We start from the raw sequence: 26344 nt of genomic DNA on the forward strand, positions 1-26344 counted from the left end.
ATTTTTTAGCAGCATCCCTGGCCTCCACCCACTAGATGCCTGTAGTAACCCCCACCCAGCTATGATACCCCAAAATGTCTCCAGGCATCACCACATGCTCCCTGGGGGCCAAAATCGCCCCCTGTTGAGAACTGCCGGTCTATCCCTTTCATTGGGTGGTTCAGAAAAGGGAGAAGAAACAAACTCGAGAATTTTCCTGCAACCACACTCACCTTCTAGGGAAATACTGAGAACAGCCCCCTCTTACAAAGTGCCACGTGCTGGCTCTGTGCTCAGAGCGTTACGTAGATCCATTTATGTAATCTTCACAATGGCCCTGTACATTAGGCCATGTTATGATCATCCCCACTTTACAGATGAGGAAACTGAGGCACAGAGAGTTTAAGCAACTTGCCCAGGGTCACACAGCAGTAGAACTGGGATTACGAACCCAGGCTGGCTGGCTCCAGGGTTAGGGTCCTATTACCAAGGAACTTTCAAATATGTCAGATTTCCTTTAATCCTCATAATGTCCTCACCGAGAGACAGACTATTGTCTCTGCTTTACAGCTGAGAAAACTGACGCTTAGAGAGGTTAAGACACCTGCTCAGGGGCACACAGCTTTTCTGTGGCCAAATCTGACTTCCAACTTGAACCTGTCTTTCCGCTTTATCCTATTGCCTTTTGGGGGTGCAGGTAGGGAAGGCAACTGACAAATGCCTGCAGGGATTTCGGGAAGTCAGTAATTTACAGGGCGTCTCAGATACTCAGGGTAACGGGTTCCGTCTCACACATTTCTTCCTTTGATGAGACGGTTCATCCCTCTCCACCGCAATGACCCTTGTCCCCCGCGGGCCTCAGCACCACATTCTCTCGACTCTACTTTCTACGACAGGAAAGGGCAGGTGGAGGGGTTAGAAAGAGTCCCAACCATAAGCACTGAAATGAAATACAGACTTTCTTCTCCTAAAGTGGGCAACAGCATCTGGGCACCCGGACCTAGCCTCCAATCCCATCTCCGCCACTCGCAGGCTCTGTGCCCTTGGGTAAGTGACTTCCCTCTGTGTGCCTTGGTTTCCCCATCTGTAAAAAGGGGGTGAATAATAGAACTCATCTCACAGGTGTAGATGGCTTAAGGAAAACAACGCATGTGGGATGCTTAGCACAGCTCCTGGTAACTATTCCTATTTCTGGGTTTATGATGGCCCAGTCCTGTGCCTGGCATTGACTGCATTGGCACGGCTGAGTCCTCTAACTGACTTCCTGTCTTGGCTCCTTTGTCTCCAACTCTGAGCCGGGTGACCCGCTTCCCTAAGGTGCTGAGGCCCAGGCAGGCATCCCACTCACCAATCCATCAAGGAGAGAGAGTAGGACTTACGGCTCCCCAGGTGGCGACAGCAATAAACAACAGTGAGAATTAATGAGTCTGAAATGCACGCAGCCTGCGTGCCAGCTGCATGGCTTCATGACAGAGTGGCTCAGTCATTTAAGGACGGGTTCCTGAGAGAGCCTGGCATTGGAGCCTCAAGCCAGCCCCCATCAGAGTAGCCGTGTCCCCGTTCACAGCAGGTGGCCCGTCCTTAACTTCAGAAAATGCCAAGTTTAATAAACTTAATGGTAATATCCCCCCTACTCAGCAATTAGGGTGAAGAGAAAAGGAGCCTGATTCTGGAATGGATGGTGTGTGCGTGTGAGAGAGACAGAGAGACAGCATGGCACCCACTCTCGCACTTTGCTGCGTTTTTATGAATCGTGCAGTCATGGTCAACTGCTACTGTAAAGACAGCCGCTCCGGCCCCATGCCCTCAGTGGTGGAACCCCAGCTTTTCGCCATTTCCCTCACCGACTCAGGCATCGGTACACAAACCCGTCACCCCTTGACAGGCAGGGCGTCTTTCTCAGCTCTGCAGCCACCCTGTTAAGCTTACTTCCTGGAGCAACTGTACATCCATCAGCCTTCTCTTCGACATCCGTCGAGACACTGCAGCAATACTGGTTTGAAAGCTCAAAAGCAGTTGCCTGAATGTTTCCGAGGCCAGTTTGGACTTCTTCAGGGAGCCTGAGCTTAACAAACAAGCATGATCAGGCCTGCCGTTGGCTTATATCCTTGTCTGCAGAAGGCAGCCAGACGGGGCTGGGCTCCCTGCAGGGGCAGAGTCTGTGTAGCCGTGCGTGTGAAAGCATATTCTGTATGTAGATGCTGATCATGCACGTGTGTGTGTGTGTGTGTGCTCACAGGTGCATGTGGACATGTGTCTCTGCGGGTCTGCCTGTGGGCATACATGTTCATATATGGGGCCATGTGCCCTCCGTGTGTGTGTATTTTGAGATGAGCACATGAATCCTGTCAATTTCCACTCACTGCAGCCACTTTAAAAGCTTTAGAAAGACGGATTTCATGGGCAAATTACAGCACTCTGGTTGCATAGAAAAAATGTGAGTACAGGGAGATATAAAAGCCACAAATTTCCAGAAGAAATAATTAGCAGCAACCATTACTGAGTAGTTACTATGTTCTGGGCATTTTACAAACACTCTCTCATTTTGTCTTTGCAATAATCCTGGGAGGTAAGGACTTTGTTTTTCCTAATTTACATATGAAAAATGGAAGCTTGGAAAGGTTAAGTAACTTTCTTGAGGTCACAGAGCTAGGAAGTAAGAAGTCCAAAAGTTGACCCAGGCAAGCTCCCTCCAGAATTGGCACCCCAACACCTGCGTCATAGCTGCCTCCTATTTCTAAATTCTAAAAGTGTGTGTGCTGGTGTGCATGCGTGTGTGCGTGTGTGTGTGTGCATGCGTGTATGGAGTCTATACTTCCCTGGGGTTGAGCACCTGGAGAAGGTGATTAGAACCTCGCAGAGGCCAAAGCCTGCCTCGTCTGACATCCTCAGCCAGGCAGGGAGGAATTGCCCTAACCTTGCTCCAAGAGGAGGGCTGAAGTCTTGATTCAGACCTGAATCAGGAGGAAATAGAACCTGAGTGGCAGATGGGGCAGGAATGTGGGTATGGTAGGAAGAATAACGGCCCCCCAAAAGATGTCCACATCCCAACCCCTGGGACCTGTGAATATGTGAACTTACATGGCCAAAGGGACTTGGCAGATGTGATTAAGGTAAGAATCTGGAGATGGGGAGACGACCCTGGATTATCCAGTGGACCCAATGTCATCACACAGGTCCTTATAAGCAGGAGGCAGGAAGGTCAGAGTCACAGCAAGATTGGAAGATGCTACAGTGCTGGCTTTGAAGATGGAGGAAGGGGTCACGGACCAAGGAATACAAGCAGCTTCTAGAAACTGGAAAAGGCAAGGGTGTAACAGATTCCCCCCGGGAGCTTCCAGAAAGAGTGGAGCCCCGCCAACACCTTGACTTTAGCCCAGTGAAACCTGTGTCAGATGTCTGATCTCCAGCACTGTTAAGATAATAGATATATGTTGTCTTAAGCCACTAAGCTTGTGGTAATTTGCTACAGCAGCAAAAGGAAGCTAATACAGAGGTTGACTCCTTGAAGCCTGCTAGTGGGCAGGCTTCCTTGTGCCCTTCCTTCTAGTGTTCTCTTTTACCACTACTGAGTTGGACCCATTTGGGACAGTCTTGTCATTTCAAGAGACCTGGTCCAGCCCCGTGTGTAGACTAAGTCCAGAGACCTGCCTGCCTCATTAATTAGGACCACAGCAGCATCTGAAACTCTCCCTGCTCTGAGGCGCCCAAAGGTCCCATTCACATGACCATGTGTTGTCTCAAAATGTGGGAAGGTGAGTCTCCTCTATTTAAAGCCCTTGAATGCTGTCACATCACTCAGACTCAAGACCCTGCATGGAGTGGCCCCTGCCCACCTCTCCAGACTCGTCTCCCAGCGTCCAGCCCGTCAGCCAGGCCAAGCGTCTCTTAGGTCCTCTGTGCATGCTATTCCTTCTCCTTCCAGTGCACCTCCGCACTGTCTTTACTGAGAGTTCACCCCTCTTGATCCTCAAGTTTCAACTCAGTGGTCACTTCCCCTGAGGCCGCATCCTGACTGCTCATGTCCCTCTCTTATGAGTTCTCGTGGCTGTCCATCCTTGTCCTTCAGAGTACTCACTAGGAGTGTAATTACGATGATCTATGTGATTATTTAAATGACGTCTGAGCCCCTGCCTAGGACGCCAGCTCCATGAGGGCAGGGACCTCATCTGTTTTGCTCCCCATTGGGTCCTCACTGTCTACTTACACATGGTAGGTGCTCCATAAATATTTGTCCAACGAATGAAGAGCCCGTCTGTATCCATTTGGACGACAAGGTCAGACCAAGTTGGGGATCCACTTCCCACCACCTCCAGAGGTCATCGTTGGTGCCTGGAGGAGGGGACATACCATTTCTGGTGCCTCTGAGAGCATCCTGAGAAATGGGAGGTGCCCACCCAACTTCACTGAGTCACCAACAGCTCCCCCTCAGCACACAGCCCGGTGATGGATGTGTTTCCTGGATGCAAGGCAGGGGTAGTAGTCCTAAAGTTAGTCGGGCATGTAAAGACGTAACCAGAGTGACAGCCACTTACAGTGTCCAGCTAATCGGGCACTTAATGTGGAGACATTAGGCAGGCAGACAAAACTAGCGTGCCACTGCAGACAGGTCTTCTCTTTCAAAACACATCAAGTTCAAAACTTGATGTTTTGGCCTCAGGATCTGAGAACCCCTGAATGTTGCCCACGGGAGGAAACGTGAAGTGCATCTCACTGAACCCCTCACGTTATAGTCTGGAAGGAGGGCACCCAGAGAACAAAGGCTTTTCAAGGTCATTGACTGGATAAAAGGTAGAATTCAAACCCACGTCCTCTAACCATTGGCTTATGTTTTCTCTTCCTTCAAAAATGCACTTTCTCTTCTACTGTAAAGATAATACACGTTCACTGTGGAAAGTTAAGGAAGTATGGGGGAGTCCAGTTAATTGGGTGCTTAAGGAGAGGAGGGGGTGGGGAAGGCATTAGAGAAGGAAATAAAAGTTACTCATAATCCCACCACTGGCGATAATCACTGTGAGTATGTTGGTGTGTTTCCTTCCTGATTTTTTTTTTTTTGTCCAGTACACACCAGGAAGATGTCCAGATGAGCACGTCCAAACCCAAACTCACACTCTGATCACAGTTCTACATCCTGGGTTTTGGGGGTTTTTCCCACTTATAATAGGAGAGCATTTTCCCATGTGGTTTGTCCCACGACCTCCTTCCTGCAGCATTTCTCATAGTGCACCCGGGGATTCATCAGCATCAGGATCATACAGGGAGCCGCTTCCAAATGCAGACTCCCGGGCCTCGCCCTGGCCCTGTAGAATCATTGTCGGAATGTTGAACACTCTCCCTAGGTGATCTAGAAGCACCATAAATTTTGGGAACGTCCCTCCACATAGCAGATCTCAACAGGGCTGCATGCTGAAATACTGGTATCCAGGCTTAATCAGAACCATGGCAGAAAAGGTTTATTCTAAACACATTGGTATTTTTTTAATGCTGTCTGGGAGAGCGACATGAATTGAGGGTTGTGAGCATCTTCCATGATGCATTTAGGCTCTCCTGCCAAGACTTGGAGCAAAAACATTCCTTCTGGGGTAAGAAAGCTGAAATGTTTTATCACCAGGATGAAGACCCATTTGTGACTCACGATCTTCCATAACATCATTTTGATTTAGCTTCCTGCAAAGTTTTATTTCCAAGTTTATACTCTTTGGTGATTGGGGCCCTCCAAATTGAGGTCCTAGCATATGGGGCTACAGAGAGGAGGGCCAAACGGGCGGGCTGCCGGAAACCCTCTGCTCATCCCGATGTTTGAGCAGAGAAGGAAGGTCTGCCCATCCCCACCCCATGTGCTTCTCTCTTTTTTGGTCTGTACTGAATCCACAAATAACAAGGGTCCCTGAGCTAAGACATCTGAATAATGATCTTAAATCTGTTGTTTTTCTGTGCCATTTGCTGCCACTGATAGAAGCTAATGAGACACTCCTGGTACAAGGCGTGTTAATGGGGCTTTTCGCCATTTAGGATTGAATGGTGGAAGGAACGGGCGTCTTGGTAGAGAGGCTAGAATGGGGATTTGCAAGTGGTGGGTGAATCCAGGCCCCTTATTTTCCAAGAGGAGTCAGGGAAGCCTTCTAAGTTTCCCGAGTAAAAGGCACCACAGTTTAGAATTGGGTCGTCTGTCCTCTGCTCTCTTCCTGAGCTGGGTTGGCAAAGCTTGAGCTGAGGCAGGAGGCCCTGGGGGCATGGTGGAAAGAAAGGTAATTTACTGAAGCAGAGAACTAGATTCCCACCCTGGCTCAGTGACCCTAGGCAAGCCTCTCACCCTCTCTGTGCTTTGGGATCTCTATTGATAGAATGAGAAGAACAAAATCTAACCATTTTCTGGCTGGGACAGTGTGGGAAAGAGAAAGTAGGTGAGAGCAAGGATGTGTACAAGAAAAATGTCACCTTGCCGTTACCATTGTCTGCCTCCGTTAGCTCACTTCATTGTCTTATTGAGAAGCATCCTGAACTTTATCTGCTCCAGACAACTTCAAACTGTTTCTTTAAACCATGGAACCAACTTTCCAAACGAAATCTAATTCAACAGCCCAAACAAACAAAAGCGATAAATGCAGACATGCTCTGGATGAAATACGGTCTCCTGGCCCCTCAGAATCCCTCCTACCACACCACTACCATGGGTAGGCCCTAAACTGGCTCTAAGGAACCCTGGGGTGCCATCAAGCACAGTTTGACAACCACTGATTTAGCACAACGCCTTCTGTTTTACAGGTGAGGAAATTGAAGCCCAGGGAGGCAAAATCCAGAGCTAGAATCCAGATTTCTCGACCCTATGTTGAGGGTTCTTTAGAGAAACAGGATGATGGGGCAGCTGTGGGGGGTCTTGTCCCAAGCTCAGGGGGGTGAGAGACAGATGGGACAGGGCCAGCTGGGGTGACTGTGTGTGTGCAAGTGGGTGCTTACCAACACTTGAGGGTCCCTTGGTGTGGGGAAGGCAGGGAACTGAGCAGTGTGGAGACTGGACTGCACAGGGACCTCCCCAGGGCTCTGCTTGGCAGTGGTGGCAGCACGATGGAGCAGTGAAGAACAGGCAGCCAGAGCCAGACTGCCTGGGTGTGAATCCCAGCTTTCTCCACCTCCCAGCTGTGTGACTTGGGTCAATTGCTTAACCTCTCTGTGCCTCAGTTTTCTCATTTGGAAAATGGGGGCAAGAATAGTCCTTAGCTTATGGAAGGATTCGTTGAGAAAATCTGCGTGGAGTGCTTATCTCCGCCCCGGCACATTGTAGGTGCTCGATAAACATTGGCTACTGTTATTCCAGGTGTTCTGAGACCACGGACTGGGGGCTTGCTCCTGGTTACTACCACCTCCCATCATCCTATGAAAACAATTTCTAGGGAAAACACGGGGAGGGAGGGGTAGGGGAAGATGAGGAGGAAGGGAATAGCGTGCTGCCTTTGCAGGTTCTGCACGTCCTGCTCCCCAGGCAGCTCTGTTCCATCTGGTCACAGTGGAGGCTCCGGAGTCTACGGGCTGCTTTTGGCTCTTCCTTGGGCAGAGCGGCTCTGTTGAATGGAAGACAAAGGGGGAAGCTACTATTTATAACATTGCGAGCAGAGCGCTTTGAGGGGATGGCAGGAGCGCCGAGGGCCTATGAGGAGAGTCAGCATCAGGTGGCTGCCAGGCAGGGCTGCCAGGGACCTTCCGGAGCCTGTGATGCCCCAGTCCCATCCCAGCAGCTTTCACGCTGTCCAGTTGTGTCAACAGCTGGGATCCAAGCCAGGGAGGGGTCGGCAGGTTCTGGCTCCATCTGTGTCCGTTGGCTGTGGCTGCAATGGGAACAGTAAGGTCTTGTCTGAGGAAAGGACAAGGAGATGACTTCAAGCTGGTGGGAAGTGTCAAAAAACCACCTGCGATCGATACAGGATGCCCGGCAGGGGTGGTTGTTATACAGCCTTGCTATTCAGGGTGTGCCCGGGGACCAGTAGCATCACGTGGGAGCACTTGGGAGCTTTCTAGCCATGCAGCACCTCAGACCTCACCCCAGACCTGGAGTTTCACAATCTGCGTTTTAACCAGATGGCCACGTGATCTGCGTGCACATTAAGTTTGAGAAGCGCTGGTGTGATGCACATGAAACCAGGCTCTAGTTTTGGCTCTGCCACTTCCTAGCTATGTGGCCTTGGGCAAGTCATTTAACTTCCCTGTGCCTCACTTTCCTCACCTGTAAAATAGCATAATAGTAGTGCCTACCTCCTTGGGGGTGGGGGTGGTGGCAGAGCACTTCATACCATGCCAGGCATATCTTAAGTGCTATATAAGTATAAGCTGTTGTTATATGTCGCTTGGTGCTCAATTCAGCTTTCTTTGGCTGGTTATAAATTTGGGAAGTGGGCTTCCCTCATTCATTCATTCATTGGTTCAATCATCATGTGTGAACACTCACTCTGAACCATGAGACACAGCAGGGAACAGGACAGACAAAGTCTCAGGACCAGGAGAGCTTATAGTTCAAGGGACAGCCAGAGATGGACTCCTAATGAAATAATTACTCAATGCAGATAATCTCACAATTACTTACAAATGTGACAAGTGCTATGCAGAAGCACAGGGTTGTTATTAGAGGAAATAAAATGGGTGGTCAGAGAAGGCTTCTAAGAGGAAGTGATATTTCAACTGGAATCTGAAGGATAAGGGGAATCTTGGCAGGCAAAGTGTGTGTGTGTGAAAGAGAGAGAGAGAGAGAGAGAGAGAGAGATCACAAATATGTGTGTTGGGGGGAGACTGTATTCCAGGCACAAGGAACAGAATGTGCAAAAGTACTGAGGCAGATAGGTGAACTGGAGCTCCAAAACTGGTGTAACTAGATGAGTGGTTCTCGATCTTGCATGTGCATCAGAATCCTCCGGAGGGCTTGTTAGAATAGAATTCTGTCCCCACCCTCGGAGCCTTTGATCCAGTTGGTCTGGAGTGGGGGCCCAAGAATGTGCATTTCTAACATGTTCCCAGGCGACGCTGATGCTGATGGTCTGGTGGTCACACTGAGAGAGCCACTGAACTAGAGCACTGAAAGCAAGACCAACAGGGAGAAGAGGTTTAAGGTTTCACCTGGGGCCAGACCTTGTAGGGCATGGAAACTTTGTGGAAAGGGAACCAGCTAAGGTTTTGAAGTGGAGTGGGAGTGGCATGGTCAGATTTATGTTTTAGGGGTAGCACCGTGGCTGTGGTGGGGAGAACAGATCGCAGAAGGCCATGAATGAGACCAGGGAGATTATTAAGAGGTCGCTACAGTCATCTAGGGGAGATGATGGTGGCTTGGTTGAGGTGAAGATGGGGAGAAATGGGTGGACTCCAGACATGTTAGGGAGGTAGACGCAAGAGGATTTGATTGGGTCATTGAATGTCAGGGGAGGAGGAGGTCAAGGAAGACCCCCAGGTTCCTGTTTTGAGCAGGTTAGTGCCATTTCCTGAGAATGGAAGCAGGTATGCCGGGGATGGGGATGGAGAGCAGCCAAGATGAAGAGTTCAGTTGAAAGCACAAGTTTGAGATGCCTGTGAACATCCAAGTGAAGACACCTTGTAGACAATTAGATAAGCAGATCTGGTGCTCAGAAGGCAGTTTCCCCGGAGGAGGTGACATGAGATAGATAGGACTAGATAAGGTTCTTAATCCAAAGTCAATAGAATAGGTAGGAGATATGGGATATGGGTTCTGTGATGTTCTGAAAATGTATCAAAATTTCATGTGCATTTACCCCTTTCTGAGGAGGGGTCTGACAGTCATCATTAGAGTCCATGACTCAAAGAAGGTTAAGACCATCAGCCTGATACTATGGAAGATGGTGGTGGTTCCTGGTAACAAGGTCCTTATTACCCTGTCTCTGCTTCTAGGCGCCTGGTGGACCATCTGGAGAACATGAGGAAGAACGTGGCTGGGGATGGGGTGAACCGCTGCATACTGTGTGGAGAACAGCTGGGGATGCTGGGCTCTGCCTGTGTGGTGTGTGAGGACTGTAAGAAGGTACCATTGCCCTCCTCTTCTCTCCTTCCCTGCTCATCACATGCAGAGCGGCTAGGCCTGGGTTTGAGCCTTGAGGGTCACTGGGTCTTGGGGATGGTGCTTGGGTCCTGAAGGGTAGTTGCCAGAATGATTCTTTCTGGGATGCTCCCATGCCCAGCTGTATTCCAAGGTAACCCTGATCCTGGTTCCTCCCTTCTAAGTCACTCTAATCCTTCTGTCCCCTTGGGGCTCAACTTCATCCAGGATGGACTTGGGAGCTTGAGGTAGGACGTGAGCTATGGTTGAGCCTGCAAGTATCCTGGTTGTGGCTTAGCAAGTTATATGTCAGGCTAAAGAGCGTGTGCGTATGTGGAAGGCTTACCCAGCATTCTCTTACCCTGGGTTATAGTACAAGTGACTTAGAAAGCCCCTCTCCAGCCAAGTGAGGACCACTGGGCTTCATGAGCCTTCTTTCTTGAAGGGGAGTCTCCCTGTGCTCTCTCCACACCCTACCCTCTCCTCAAGCTGTCTGCACTTGACAATTCCAGGACAGAAATACAACTGTCCTTGGTCTGTCTAATTCTCAGGAAAGGAATTCAGGGAAACAACTCAGCTGGAGACATCCATAATGTCACTTGGCAACTCCTGCTTGGGGTCCAAACATTTAGAATGAGATATTGGGGGAAGTTTATTTGAAAAAACTTTTCTGTTGCAGTCAACCAGATATTGAGAATTTTGTGACCTATTAGACTTTCCTACTTGTCTTGGCTCCAGGAACTCAGCTGAAAGTATAATGCTCCCTCACACAGCTGTGGCATTTACTCAGATAACTTCCTTCTCCTTGAAGAGTTGAACCTGTAGTCTAAGTTGTCTCAGATTCATTTGGGAAATAAAGAAAAATAAATTAATAAACAAAATGGATATATGGCCTTTCCTCTTAAAAAATCATATCAGTGATCTCCCCTATATGCTGAGAATTCAGACCCCACAGGGACTCTCGGAGAATTCCTTCATCAAGTGCTTGGGAAGGATTCCAGTTCTTATTATTGGAAATTAGGACTCAAATTGGACCTTTATTGTAACTGGCCTTGGTCATGGAAGGGACGTGAGACAAAGAGTTCTAGCTCTTTACATCCACCAAGAGAGAATGGGTCTCCATTGCTGCCCTTCCCGGTCACTTCCCCTGGTCACTGGCAGCTCAGAGCCTGGCATAGCTGAGTGTGCACTGGACTATGTTTTGTCCCTAGAATGTCTGCACCAAGTGTGGGGTGGAGACCTCCAACAACCGCCCGCATTCCGTGTGGCTCTGCAAAATCTGCATCGAGCAGAGAGAGGTGAGTGGATTGGCCCCATCTGGCTTCTGGAGGACCTTCCCTTCTTTGTCCAGTTCCTCCTTCCTCTCTGGAACCAGGGAACCCCAAGTCTGAGGCAGTTGGGGACCGGGGAACCTGGTCAGATGTGTGTCTTAAGTGGTTGGTATAAAAGGAACCAGTTCAGCTGTGAACACTGGCAGAATAGTCCCTAAGAGTTTGAATGAGTTTCTCTTCTCCTCTCCTGCTTCTGTGAATCTTCTCTTCCTAGCAGTAGGGAGAACGCCATGTTTAAGAGGTGGAAGACTTGGTGTCCAGTCTTTACCCTTCCACTCTCTGGCTATGTAACCTTATAACAGTTTGTAACCTTTCTGCCATTCAACTTTTTCCATCAAGGAAATAAGTATACTCAGGCCCTCTCTCTTGAGTGTTCAGGGATATTGTGTAAGTCAAATAGAAATTGTAAAAGGCAGCGTAGTGGTAAGAGAAGTGTGCTGGCTATTGTGTCAGTGTGCTGAGGGTAGGGGGCAAAGTTAAAAGTTAGCACTCAAGAAGGCAAGAGCAGTAGTTGTTGGCTGTCACGTCTTCATCCTCGACCTCTCCACCCCCAGGTGTGGAAGCGTTCTGGAGCATGGTTCTTCAAGGGCTTCCCCAAGCAGGTCCTCCCACAGCCTATGCCTATAAAGAAGACCAAGCCCCAGCAGCCCGTCGGCGAGCCTGCTGCCCCTGAGCAGCCCACCCCCGAGCCCAAGCACCCTGCCCGGGCTCCAACTCGAGGTAAGACAAAACAGCTTCTCCTTTCAGCACCAAGGACAGGTCTTGGCTAACTGGTCTACATGGAGGATGTCCTGACATCATCATATCTGTTTTCTACCCAGTTGGTGGACAGACAGCCTCTGGGCTTGGGTCTAGGACTCCTATGTCCCCTTAACAACTCACCATGAACCCTCACCAAGAGGGCAGCACAGGGAACTCTCCAGCAATGCCAGGCTGCGGAAAGGCTTTGGTGCCATCCCGGATGGAGTATTTAGAGGAACAATGGAGGTGGAAATTAAAATTAGGATCTGATAGAAACTCCTACAACCAAAATACACATGGAAGCCTAAGGGGATTTGGGGCCCGTGATATTTTTTCTTTCAACCATCAGCAAATCTGAAATTGAACTAATTAAAAGGGGAAGATGCATAGAAAGGAAATGAGTAAAAGAAAACTGCCACTACTATAGATATTATCACTATTATCCAAGTATCATTATTATTAAAATGATGACAAAAACGGAGAGGCAAAACAGTAAAAAGAAAAAAATTCAACTACAGTAAAAACACATTTTAATTGAATGAGGCCACTAGGACTGACCAGATAACGTCCTCACCGTAATTTTGATTAACACTGAGTGATAAATGATCTGGTCTGAATGATAGTGCTGGCACTGAGTGCAGACAGTGCTTCTGAAAGGAAGGTTATAGTGAAGGTCTCAGAAATTGAAGTACCCAACCATGTCTCCCATAAGATCACTTCTCAAGGTACCCGGTACAGTGCCAGGAACTCAAAAGGCATTCAACATATACTTTCTTCCTGACAAGGTATGAGCAATTTCTACTCCTTGCAGAGAATTGCCAAATTGTCAGTATACACTACATCCCTGAGGAGCCCCCGGTTTCCACCACTAGAGCATCCTTCTTTCTGGTTAAGCGTTACTCTCTCTAGGCTAAAAAGACTGTATAGCATAACTGTCAAGATCTTGGACATCTGAGGCCAAGAGGACCTGAATTTGAATTCTAGCTCTGCCATTTACTAGTTGTGTGAGCCTGGGCAAACGGCCTAACCTCTCTGAGATTTGTTCCTCATCTATAAAATTGGGTTAATAACTCATTGTGATATTTTGAGGATTAAATGAGATACTAGGTATAACGCGCTCTGCAGTGTGCAGCACTTAATAAATGTTGGCTAATATTATATAATGTTAATCATCTATATATAGACACATAAACATACATGCATAAATGGTATAAATTAGCTTATCCGGTAAACTCTGGACAAAATAAATAACTCTGAAAATACGGTTGATGTAATACCCATTCACCTCACTGGGAAGAAGTAACATCACCAGCATTGCATAGTGACACCTAAAAAGTTACTGGGGGCTGACCCCGTGGTGTAGCAGTTAAGTGCATGCGCTCTGCTGCTGGCGGCCCGGGTTCGGATCCCAGGCGCGCACCAAGGCACCACTTGTCAGGCCATGCTGTGGCGGCGTCCCATATAAAGTGGAGGAAGATGGGCATGGATGTTAGCCCAGGGCCAGTCTTCCTCAGCAAAAAGAGGAGGATTGGCATGGATGTTAGCTCAGGGCTGATCTTCCTCACACACACACACAAAAAAGTTATTGGTAATAAGATCCAGTGCTGGTGAATCTTGGGGGAAACGGGTACTGTATAAATTGTTGCTAGGACTATAAATCACCTCCAGCCTTTTGGAAAGTAATATGGCAGAATTTATTAAAATTTGAAGTGTATATACCATTTGATCCAGCAATTCCTCTCTGGGAATATATCTAACAGCAATAAAAATACCAATATAAAAAGATATATGTGTAAGTATACTTGTTGCATCATTATTTATGGTAGCAAAAACACTGGAAAAACCTAAATATTCATTAATAAGGGAATTATTGAATGGATTATGATATATCCACACCATACTATATTAAGCATCTTTTAAAATGGAGTGATGTAAATGTACATTATAGATTTGGAATTACGTCCATGATATGCGCGTTCAATATTCTTTTAGCAAACATTTACTGAACACCAAAGGAGTTCCGGGCTCTGTTCTATACCTTAGGGATACAGTGGTAAATGGAACAGACAAAATCCCTGCCTTCATGCAGCTAAAATTCTAGTAGAGGAAATAGGTGCTCAACATCAGCAAATACCGATAGAATATAATATCAGGGAGTGATAAGTGCCGGGAAGAAAAATTAAGCAGGTGAAGGGGATAGAGAGTGACAGGAGGCTCCACGTTGGATAGCAGGTCAGAGAAGGGCTATTTGAGGAGATGATATTTGGGGAGACATCTGACTAAAGTGGTAGAGAGGGCCCATAGCGTGTGCAAAGGGCTTGAGGTTGGAGCATGCTTGGTGAATCCTGGGGAAACCAAATTAAGAGAACAAAGCACGTTCTAGAACAGTTTGTAGCCAGTGATCCCAATTTGTTCTTTTTAAGCCTGTGTGTGCTCATATGTGTTTGTGCATGAACGGAAATAATGTGAACTTGTAAATGGGAGCTCCATCAAAGGGGAGATGGGAGGGGAGAATTTTAATTTAAAAAAAAAGTTCTTGGGAGTGGTGGATGGGCCCCTCTGTGAGCTGCTTAAGTAATGGCTCCCCAGAAACCATAAAACAAGTGCTCCCCATCAGTTTTCTCTCTCTCCAGGTGACACCGAAGAGAGGAGGGGCCCAGGTCAGAAGACAGGTGGGTTCTGCAGACTTTCCTCTACTTTGGGGCAGAAGTCCTTTCAGCCCGTTCCTCAGTTGCCCTTTCTCCATTCAACTCATGCTTTTCCTTCCAGGCCCTGACCTGGCCTCTGCTCCTGGGCGAGGAAGCTGCGGGCCTCCCGTGCGCAGAGCCTCCGAGGCGCGAATGAGCTCATCCAGCAGGGACTTAGAGAGCTGGGACCACAGCCACGGCGGGGCTGCCGGTGACTCCAGCCGGAGCCCTGCAGGTGAGAGAGATGGGCACATCCAGGATGAGGCTTTCTGGATGAGGAGAATCAAAAGGAATGGAGAGGACAGTTCTTTTATTCTTTTATTCATTCAGTATTTATTGAACGCCTACTGTGTGCCATGTTCTGTTTTAGATGCTGGTTCTAGTCTATGGCAGAGGAAAGTCAGGATCAGAAATAATTCTGTCTCCATAATTTTGCTTATATCCTTTTCTTGCTCCAATGCCACATGTAAGAATTACCTGATGTTTTTGCCTTCCTCCTCAAAAACTGTGGGGGGAAATGCGCCTCGGCTTTGGGCAAAGTAAGGACACTTCCCTCTCATAGAGCCCTTTCTAAGTTCTTTCTTCCCTTGACAGGTGGTCTCTGCTGTCCGTGAAGATGGGGTGGGTCAGCGTGGCCAGGTGCCGCTCACAGGTGCCCTCATCTCACTGGGCACCCCGTACCTCTGGCCTCACCCGTGGTGGCTTTATTTGGCAATGGACCGGTGGGAGTCCTTGATTCCTAGACTTTGAAAGAAATGTCTACTAGATTGGGGAGATCTCTGTTCCATAACCGCTGGTAGGAGACCTCAGAGCAGCTTCATTTCTTTGTAGCGAGAAGATGAGACTGGGTCTAAGTTAGATGGGCTGAATATTTCGGTCCCTTGTTGACCTCTGGCCTTCTCTTCCTGAATAGTGGGTTCGTGGTTTAGCACCCCAGTTCCTCTTCTTCTTGGCAAGAGAGCTAGGCAGTCACTCTGTGCTTAATCTGCTGTCCAGACCCTCTAATGAACGTAGGATTCAGATGGACAAAGAAAGATGAATTTCTCATATCCGCAACATCAGAGAATATTTCTTGACTGCTTACTACGTGCCAGTTGCTGTCCCAAGCTCTTCACATATATTGTCTCCTTTAATACTTGTCATAACCGCCAAATTCAGGTATGAAGACATTTATCATTCCCATTTTAGAGATGGAGAAATGGAGCTCAGAGAAGTAGTGCCACTTGCCCCAGGCCACACAGCTGACAACTGGTTAAAATGGAAATTAAACCCATGTCTGTCCAACACCCAAGCCTGTGCTTTTTGTTTTTCTTTTCCAGAGGTGAAGTTTTTATTGGCAATGCTTTTTCAAAATCTTTTTTTATGGCGATAAAATATACATAACATAAAATTTACCGTTTTACCTATTTTTAAGTGTACGGTTCAGTGGCATTACCTATATTCACATTGTTGTGCAACCATCACCACTGTCCATCTCCAGAACTATTTCATTATCCAAAACCAAAACTCTGTACCCGTTAAACAATAACTCCCCACCCCCCTCCCCTCAGCCCCCGGCAACCACTAATCTACTTTCTGTCTCTGGATTTGCTTATTCTGGACATTTCATATAAATGGAATCATACAGTAGGTGGCCTTTTGGGACTGGCTTATTTCACTTAGCATACCGTTTGCAAGGTTCATTCATGCTGTGGCGTATATCAGAATTTTATTCCTTTTTAATGCTCAATAACATTCCATTGTATGGATAGACCACATTTTGTTTATCCATTCATCCACTGATGGACATTTGGGTTGTTTCCGCTTCTGGCTGTTGGGAATAGTGCTGCTATGAACTTTGGTGTACAAATATCTGTTTGAGTTCCTGCTTTCAGTTCTTTTGGGTGTGTGCCTAGGAGTGGAATAGCTGGGTCATATATATGGTCATTCTATGCTTCTTTTGAGGAACCACCGTACTGTTTCCACAGCAGCTGCACCATTTTTACATACTCACCAGCGGTACACAAGGGTTCCAATCTCTCCACACCTTCACCAACACTTGTTTTCCTCTGTATTTATATATATGTATATTAATCTCCATCCTGATGGGTGTGAAGTAGTCTCACTCTGGCTTTGATTTGCATTTCCCTGATGATTAGTGATGTTGAGCATCTTTTCATGTGCTTATCGGCCATTCGTATATCTTCTTTGGAGAAATATCTACTCAAGTCCTTTGCCTATTTTTAAATTGTGTTGTTTGTTTTTTTATTGTTGAGTTACAGGAGTTCTTTATATATTCTGGATATTAATCCCTTATCAGATATATATGATTTCCAAATATTTTCTTGCATTCTTTGGATTGCCTTTTTGCTCTTTTGATTGTGTCCTTTGATGCACAAAAGTTTTTAATTTTGATGAAGTCCAATTTATCTATTTTTTTCTTTTGTTTTCTGTGCTTTTGGTGTCATATCCAAAAAATCAAAAAGCCAATGCCATAAAGTTTTCCCTCTATGTTTTCTTTTAAGGCTTTTATAGTTTTAGCTCTTACATTTAAATCTTTGATCCATTTTGAGTTAATTTTTGTATAGCAAACCCTGTGCTTTTAGCCTCTGTATTATTTTTGCCTTCTGAGGGAAATGACAGTCGCGTGACATTCCTAAGCCAGATTTGGGTCCCCTGTCCCTCAAGAGTCAATGTAAATGTCCCCTCTTCTATGAAACTTCTAGTATCCACCTACTCCACCTGGGGCTCAGTTCGTCACTCCCTCCTCTGAGTTCCCAGAGCACCAGCACACATCCCTGCTCAGCACTTATCACCATCTCAAACATGCTATAGACTGAATGTCTCTCCCTCGTCTAATATCAGGACAGTAGAAGACAGGGGAGCAGCAGATCCATGTCCCTCAGGTGCATGTTAAAACTACTGGTTCCTCTGCCCCATTCCAGGCCTCCTAAATCAGAATTTCTGGTGTTAGCACCCCAGACTCGGCATTTCTTAAACTCCTTGAGTGATTTCAGTGAATGCTGAAGCTTGAGAACCACTGCTTGAGAGCCTGAAAAGTCAAATAAATGAGTTTGGACCTTTTCCTGAGGGTGGTAGGGAGCCACAGAAGGATTTGGAGCAGAGGAAGGGCCACAATCTTATATTTTTATATCATTCACATGCAGCACAGGGATGGCCATGTGATAGGCATTCAAGCCCTACCTGGTAACATTGATGTTGGTGAAAGGGGTCTGGTGCTCCAAGACACTGATTTGTCTGTGCCACCCTCTTCTGCCATCTGAGGAAGGCGTGATTGCCACCCTTCCTTATCTGCGGGAGTCCAGATGCCCTTCCAGTGTAATAAAAGGCTCGGTCATGCCGGCAGCCCTCAATGGTGAGCCAGAGTAAACCCCAGAGGGCGTTCCATCTGGTCCTGGCCCCTTGACCAGAATCAGCTCAGCTCTACATTTGCCGCTCCATCATCCCGATGCCTCCCAGTGCCCCCTTCTCCGAGATCTGGGACCTGGAGTGAGGGCCATGGCACAAACCAGAATTATTCTGACTTTTTTTAATGCTACACAGAGGTCGCTTCTGTGTCAACATCCCTTTCATGTTGGCACACCCCAGCTCCATGCATCCTTCAAGGACGAGCACAAAGGCCACCTCCACCGTGAAGCTGTCCCCATCCCCCAGCTGGAGGTCGCCTCTTCTGCCTCCAATCCCTGTGATGTTGCTTATTTACATACCTGACCATTCCAGTGTAATGTTAAGTGCACAAACACCAGAACAAAGACTGTGGGGTGAGATCCCAGCTCTGCCACTTCCCAGCTGTGTGTTCCCACTTTACAGATCGAGACCAAGGGCTTCCATGTATCTGTAAAATGGAATAATAACAGTAATCGTTCTTATCTCATTGGACTGCTCTAAAGATTTAAGTGAAGTGATACTCGTAAAGGTCTCAGAACAGAGCCTGGCACATAGTGAGGGCCCGTGTGCCTATTATTCTCTTTCTTCCTCCTGGAGCAGGTATAATTGCTAAGGATGTGGATTCTGGAGTCAAATAGACTTGGACAGAGGTCCTAATGGCTTCCTAGCCACGTGATCTTGGGTACACTTAACCTCCATTCCCTCAACTGCCAAATGGGGACCATAATACCACACATGACATCAAGTTGTGAGGGTTCCATGAGGTGAGGTCAGGGCCTGGTTATTTGAAGCACTCAATGGATCTTGGCTATTATTGTTGTTTTATAAATTCATTATTTCGGTGTCTGTCTCGTTCCTCTGACGGGCCATGCACTTCTGGAGGAGTTAAGATGGTATTTTGTCCATCTTTGCACAGAGATTGGCACTTGGTAGACATTCAATGAACACTTGATGAATGAAAGAGTGAGTGAGTGAATGAATGAACACGGACCCAAATGAGCAAGCAGTAGTGCCACTGCAGGACCCTGGAACAAGACCTGGGGATTGGTAAGGCCCCAGCCAGAGATGATAAAGCATCTTCTGTCATTAGCATTCAAGCATCTCTCCAGTGAAAAAGGTAGGGATTCAGGAAAGGTGGGATCCAGCCCAGTGAGGTGAGAGAGGGTGGGACTTTCTTCCAAGAATGTCATACCCTGTGGGTGCCAGGAACTGCTGTGTACGTCATCCCGTTCAGTCCCCTAGCAGTTCTGCAGGAGGCAGTAGCACCTAATGGTCTCAGGCAGACTCTGCCAAATGCCTGAGTTCAAACCCTGGCTCTGCCACTAACCAGCCAAGAGACATTAGGTGAGCCCCTGGACCCCTCTGCACCTTAGTTTCCTCTTTTGTAAAATGGGGATAGTAAAGCCCCCACCTCCTGGGGTGTTGAAATGAAATAAGTTCTTATATATAAAGTCCCTGGCACATGATAAACATTAAATAAATGTTAACTATTATTATCAAGTGGGTAGAGTTGCCTCCACGAGGCATCTGAGGTTCAGAGATGGTAAATGACCAGTCCAAAGTCACGCAGCTTATAAAAGAAAAAGCTGGGATGCGAAGCTGGACCCATGTGAAGCCAGAGACCAGAGGCTCTCAGTGATAATAGAGTAATATCAACATCTGACAGATGCTGAGTGTCTACGACAGGCCGGGCGCTGTTCTGAGCACTTCGCGTGTATTGTCCATTGAGTCTCTACCACGAGCCTGTGAGGGCGGGACTGTTATCCCCATTGAACAGATGAGGAGACTGAGGCCCAGAGAGGATAGGTCACTTGTGCAAGGTCACACAGGCGGGGGCCGCATCACAGAACCTGTGCTGTCAACACCTGTGTCTCTGTGACTTGCCCGGGGGGTCTGAGTGTTGGAGAAAGGGAACGTGCTGAGGGGAGAAGAGGGGCTGAAAGGGCTGCGAGTGTCGGGGGGCTGCATTCAGTTCAAATCCAGAGGCGTTGCCTCATGCCCCCGATGGGTCCCCAGCTTCTTCCTGCTTCCACTGTGTGTGTGTGTGTGTGTGTGGGTGTGAGTATGTGTGACATGACGGGCTGTTTCTTTTCCTTCCCCCTGCAGGTTTGAGACGGGCCAACTCCATCCAGGCCTCCAGACCTGCCCCCCCCTCGATGCAGAGCCCAGCGCCTCCTCAGCCTGGGCAGCCAGGTACCAGCCACCCGCCCTCTGCCCGGGCCGTCGCTCAGCTGTGACCCGGGTACCCACCAGTGCTGGCAGAGCCCACCGGGCTGTCTGCAGAGCCGCAGCCACCACCAACCCCTAAGCTCCTCCAAGGCCCTCAGAATGAGGAACCCTCTGGGCTGGGAAGCGGGCAGGGGTGGGTTTGCAAGAAGTGACAACACTTACTTCCCTGGTGTGTCCCACTGTCAGGCGTTATCACTGCACTGTCACAAATTCACAAATTTTACCACACGCTCCCACCACCTACCTTCTTACTTCCTGAATATCTTTTTTCAAATTGACTCACTTTCAAACCATAACTGAGAGAAGCTGCTATCACAAACTCTCTCTCAAGGAAATTTTAAAGACGTCGGACTTTAATAAAAAGGCAAATGTTCCCAGAAGGGTATGTGAGATTCGGGAAGAAATGGAAGGCAAAGGGATCAGTAATATGGGAAAATCTAAACAAACATGGCTTGTGTAAAACAATAGAAATGATGCCTAATTAGTGTAGTCCAAAATTCATTATTTTTTTAAAAACCTATAATCCTGGTATGAATGGGAAACCAGTATTCCATGTCATAAAGAGAGAGTATATTCATTTACTAGGGCTGCAGCAACAAAGTACCACAAACTGGGTGGCTTAAAATACCAGAAATTTACAGTCTCACAGTTCTGGAGGCTGAAAGTCCAAAATCAAGGTGTCGGCAGGGTTGGGGCTGTGAGGGAGAATCTGCTCCAGGCCCCTCCCCAGCTTCTGGTGGCCTCAGGCTTTTCTTGGCTTGTAGATGGCACTCTCCCTGTGTCCCATCGTCTTCCTTCTACACATGTCTCTGTCTGTGTCTAAATTTCCCCTTTTCATAAAGACATAGTCATATTGGATTAGGGCCCACACTAATGACCTCATCTTAACTTGGTCATCTGCAAAGACCTTTTATCCAAATCGAGTCACATTCACAGGTCCTGGGAGTTAGGACTTGAACATCTTTTGGGGAGCACAATTCAATCTATTGCAGGAGTAATTATAAAAATTAATGTAATGAAAATAAAACAGTGCAATGAAATTCTCAGTACTCTGGCCTGCTGAAGGTTCTGAGCCTGAGGCCTGAAGGGCCTTGTCATTCAAAAGGGAAATTCACAAAGGGTAGAGCGGTGTTACAGATGAAGTAGCATGACTGAGACTTTCTTCATGATGGAGTCTGTGTTGAAAGCCAATGGGAACCAGAGAGACTTTCTCACTGTGTCATTGTTTCATGCCCCATCCCTGTGGCTCGCCTCCACATCCCCCCTCTTTGGGAAATGCAAAGAATCCTCTGGACAGGTAACGACCCCGTAGCAATGGTGGACTCAAAGCATAAACTTGCCCATCACCTCACAAGCGATTCCCACTCCATCTTTCATCAGCCTCATGACAGCCGGTGAAACATGAAGCGCAGGATCACCATTCCCACATCACAGAGCAGGAAGCTGGGGCCCAGCAAGAAAGCACTGGGGCCTTTCTGACCCCAGAATCCCCCAGTGGGACTGTTCCTGCAGCCCCGGATACCTCTGCCCGTCACCTGCTGGCCCCGGGCCTGTGTTCACACCCATGAAGTGAGGGGGGCCAGGGGCAAACCCCCAAATGATGCCTCCCTCTCTGCTTCACCCTCCTTTCTCTCTCTTCCCCACTCAGGGCCCCCAGGAGGCAGCAGACCCAGTCCCGGGCCAGCAGGACGCTTTCCGGATCAGAGACCAGGCAAGTGATCGCTTCTTCCCGTGCCTGCCCAAGAGGCCACCTCTCCACCACTTCCCTGTGACAGAGCAGGGGGCTGCAGACCTCGGCCCAGCCTGTACCCCAAGGCCTTCTGATGGGCTCTAAGGGGCCCTTCTAGTTCCAAAACTCTAGATAGTCCATACTAAGACTAGACAGAGAGAAAATGACAACACATAGAGCAGTTAGGAGCACACACTGCTCCTTCACTTCCCAGCTGTGTGACCTGGACAAGTCACTTAACTTCCCTGAACCTCAGTTTCCTTATCTTTAAAGATAAGGCCTACTGATTCTGGGTGGGAACCGGGAACCTGCATTTTTGCAAGCTTCCCTAGGTGGCTTTGACAAAGGCAACATTCTAAGAAGCAGTGAATGGTGTGACGTGGGCCCCCCGTCAACTGGAAGTGATATTCCTCCACTGCAGGGCTGTGTGCAAGGCTCGACAGGCACCTGGTACACAGTAGGCACTCATCACTCATGGTAATGCTGTAGCATTATGACACAGGGACTCTTTCCTGCCCTCTCCCATCTCTCCTGCAGAGGCGGCTCCGAGTGACCCTGCCTACACTGGGGCCGCCGCCGCACCGCGGGAGGAGAGGACAGGGGCAGCTGGGGGCTACTCAGCAGTTGGAGCTAGGGAGGACCGAGCAGGCCACCCACCGGGCCCCTATTCCCAAGCGTCTGCCGCTGTACCCGAGCCTGCCGCAGGCCCTGCCCGCCAGCCCCCTCCCCCGGAGGACGAGGAGGAAGAAGCCAACAGCTATGATTCGGACGAAGCAAGTAGGTGGTGCTTAACGGAGGGGAGTCTGGGAAAAGCCACCTCGGGGGGCATCCCCAGGGAAACAGGAACAGCTGAGGGACAGCCCTGTACACCCCCGGCCCCCTAGTATGCCAAACCTCATATATTTCTTACCAATTAGAAAAATACAAATCTGTGTCACTAAATTCACAAAGGACATCAGCTTTCTAAAGCATAGGTGCTATATATTTTTTTGATTGTGGTAAAATTCACATAATGTCAAAGTTACCATTTAAATCATTTTAAAGAGGACAATTCAACTACATTCGCGATGCCCAGTTTGGCGGTTCCTCAACAAGTCAGAAAGAATTATATGACCAGCAATTCCACTCCGAGGTGTATTTATATGTATTTTAATAATTTCCCAAACTCTTTAATGTGTATCTTCTAAAAGTAATATTTTTAACCATGCTTTTGAAATTTCTGGACGTTTCCTCTTGCCTCCATCAATTCAGTGATTTATGAAGTGCCTGCTCTGTGCCTCTCCCACTCAGACCCCGAGTCCCAGGGACACACACGCGCACGCGCGCACACACACACACACACACACACACACGCCAGCGGCACTTCTCCTGGGTGTGGCTGGGAGCAGCAGGGACAGCTGGGGTGGCCTTCATGAGCTGGGGGGAGGCAGGAGTGGGCAAGCGTCTGGACCTGATATGTGTTGCAGGGTTGGGGGATGTTCCAGGAGCTCCTGGTTGGGTGGAAAGACAGGACCCGCTCAGAAGAAATGCACCAGTGGCTGTAAACAGTGGCATGGCTTTGCCCATCCTGTCACCTCTCCTCGTTGTAAAATGGGACGTGAATCCTGCCCCCCACCCAGGGCTGAGGGAGGGTAAACTGAGGCACCTCCGGTAAAGTGCATCATAAGCTGGGAATCATCATTACTATACAGTGCTAAACACGCCTGCGAGAGTGCTGTTATGTGATGCTCGCGTCGGAAGTCATCATCGTCAGAGCTTGTTTTGTGCCGGGCTCTTTTCAAAGTGTGTTGAGTGCATGTGCTCACTGAACCTTCCCAGTGGGCCTGCACCAGCTGCTTGTAGTGTCCCTATGTCACGGACAGGGGGACGAGGCGCCAAGAGGTCCGGGGACTTGTCCAAGCCCGCACGGCCAGGGAGTGGAGGGCTGGTGGTCAATGGCACTGCCGTAGCAGATCAGAGGCCAGACCTGGGGAACACGGCTGTCCCCTCTGTCATGGGTCACGGGTCTGCATTTCAGGGGGAAGGAGCCCGGGAAGCCCCCCCACCTCGTCAGCCATGGGCTGTGTCTGCTCTGGAAATGCACCGTCTAGCCCGCATACTGGTCCTTCCCCCTAGAACAGCGGCCACTGCTCCTTCCGTCTGCCTTAAGCGTCTTCGCTGAGCAGCCAGCCAAGATGATCCCTCCCAGCCTGTGTCTGTCCCTGTCATGAGCCGTCCCCAGTGGTTTATAACAGCTGTCTCTGTATTCAACTCTATGCTCCTCACTCACTCGCTCATCTCTACACTTGACAAGTATTTATTGAGCATCTACTAGGTGCCCCAAACTATTCTAGAGGCTACGGACACCACGGCAAAAAGCAGCAGACCAGATGGCTGATCTAGTGGAGAGAAACGGTTAACGTACTAGTTCATTTCAAATAGAGATAGAGCACCATGAAGGAAATAAAATAGGGCAAATAACCTTGAGAGTGGCTGCTCTAGATGGAGTGATCAGGGAGGGCTTCTCTGAGGAGGTGACATTTAAGCTGAGACAAAGATAATGAGAAGGTGTCAGCCACGAGAGGATCTAGAGGGAGAGCATTCCAGGCAGCAAATGCGAAGACTCATTTATTCCTTCAGCAAATAGGTGAGCACTGACTATGTTCCCTGCACTGTGCCCAGTGGGGACACAGCAGTGAACAACGGCCCTTGCCCTCATGGGGCTCTCAATCTAGCAGGACGGGCAGTCATTAACTAGGTGATTGCACAAATGATTAACTGATCGCAGATGTGCTGAGGGCTCCAAAGAAGAGGAGAGTCTACCAGGAGGGGGTTTCCAGAGCAGGGACTGAGTCTTCCGTTCCTCCGTAGGCTCAATGCCTGGCCCAGACACACATAGTAAGTGTTCAGGAAATGTTTGTTGAGTGACTGAATGAATGTTCTCTTGGTTCCTGCCCCTGCCCCCGTCAGCCACCCTGGGTGCCCTGGAGTTCAGCCTTCTCTACGACCAGGACAACAGCTCCCTGAACTGCACCATCGTAAAGGCCAAGGTGGGTGAGGGGCCGAACCGGGGACCACTCAGGCTGCTCTGGCATTTCTAGGGGACTCAGGGAGGGCGTGGGTTACTGGGCCTGGCTCCTGTCTGTTGCTTTATGCATCTGTGACAGGGACAGTGATGAGAAGAGGGCAGAAATTAACCACAGCGGGTTCCTTTGGGGGGTACTTCCTCCGGGGATGGTCCCAGAGGAGTTTCACTGAACTGCAGCTGCCTCTCGAGAACAGAGACACAGCGGAGATCTGCCCCGCCCCGTCCACAGCCTCCGGAGGGGACCGCAGAGGTGCCACCGGGAGACAATGACAGCCTGATTTGACAGCCGACATGCCCACCGAAAGGCTCCTTCTGCGGATGTGGCTGTCGAGCTGGAGCGGCGGCCCGTTGTTGCAGACGCCAGGACATTGACGTGGGCTTCCGAGGGGGCGGGAAAGGCAAACCGGGGTGGAAGTGCATCTCCATGCCGCAGGCTCCAGGGGGAGTGAGCCGACTTGACTCCACACCCCAAGGAAAGCTGGACGATGCCAGCGCAAAACCCAGAAAGGAATGGACTAGGATTCGCCCACCCCAAGTCTGGCTGGTGTAGAAGAACAAGTAAGGCTCAGGAACCAGACTTCCTGGCTTCAAACACCGGCTCCACTGCTCCTAGCTGTGTGACTCGGGGGAAGTTGCTTCACCTCTCTGTGCCTCAGTGTCCCCTTCATAAACTGAGGATAATAATAGTGCCTCTTCCATAAGGCTGATTGTATTAAAGTAAGGTGGCTACAGGTTCCAGCTTGCCCAGGGCACCCCCAAATCACCTTGCTGTAATAACTAAGAGCTCCCCCTGTCACTCATAAAATGTCCTCGTTTGGATGATAAATGAGGTATAAAATGCTTAACACAACTCCTAGATCAAGACACCCCCCGCCCCGTCACGTCTTCAGCAAGAATTCATTGAGCACCTGTTATGTGTCCATCACTGCGGTAAACACTTAGATGCATCTACCCCCCCGACCCCCGAACACAGTGAGTAAGTACACGCGTTATCTTGTCCCATCTGCGTAGGGACCTCTGAGGTCGGATCACGCTTAGCTAGAGGCTCCAACCAAAGACATTCAAGGACAAATTTAAAAAACACAGTGTCTGCCAATTTGCAACCTCACACTCCACACGTTCATTCCAGAAATGTCTATTAAACGCCTGCTTTTTCCCAGGTGC

At 48.7% G+C, this 26344-nt stretch overlaps 1 protein-coding gene across 1 annotated transcript in view; it reads left to right on the forward strand.

Annotated features, from left to right (window-relative positions):
• RPH3A (rabphilin 3A) overlaps nucleotides 1-26344 on the forward strand; it is a 95808-nt gene that overhangs the window by 51985 nt on the left and 17479 nt on the right. Inside the window, exons 4-12 of the mRNA XM_058532274.1 lie at nucleotides 9865-9994; nucleotides 11221-11307; nucleotides 11895-12060; nucleotides 14715-14753; nucleotides 14851-15003; nucleotides 20262-20348; nucleotides 22033-22095; nucleotides 22651-22890; nucleotides 25063-25142. Of these exons, the coding sequence (XP_058388257.1) occupies nucleotides 9865-9994; nucleotides 11221-11307; nucleotides 11895-12060; nucleotides 14715-14753; nucleotides 14851-15003; nucleotides 20262-20348; nucleotides 22033-22095; nucleotides 22651-22890; nucleotides 25063-25142 (1045 nt within the window). The remainder of the gene's footprint in view (nucleotides 1-9864; nucleotides 9995-11220; nucleotides 11308-11894; nucleotides 12061-14714; nucleotides 14754-14850; nucleotides 15004-20261; nucleotides 20349-22032; nucleotides 22096-22650; nucleotides 22891-25062; nucleotides 25143-26344) is intronic.

Source organism: Diceros bicornis, chromosome 35, assembly GCF_020826845.1.
Source record: "Diceros bicornis minor isolate mBicDic1 chromosome 35, mDicBic1.mat.cur, whole genome shotgun sequence".
Lineage (NCBI taxonomy): Eukaryota > Metazoa > Chordata > Mammalia > Perissodactyla > Rhinocerotidae > Diceros > Diceros bicornis.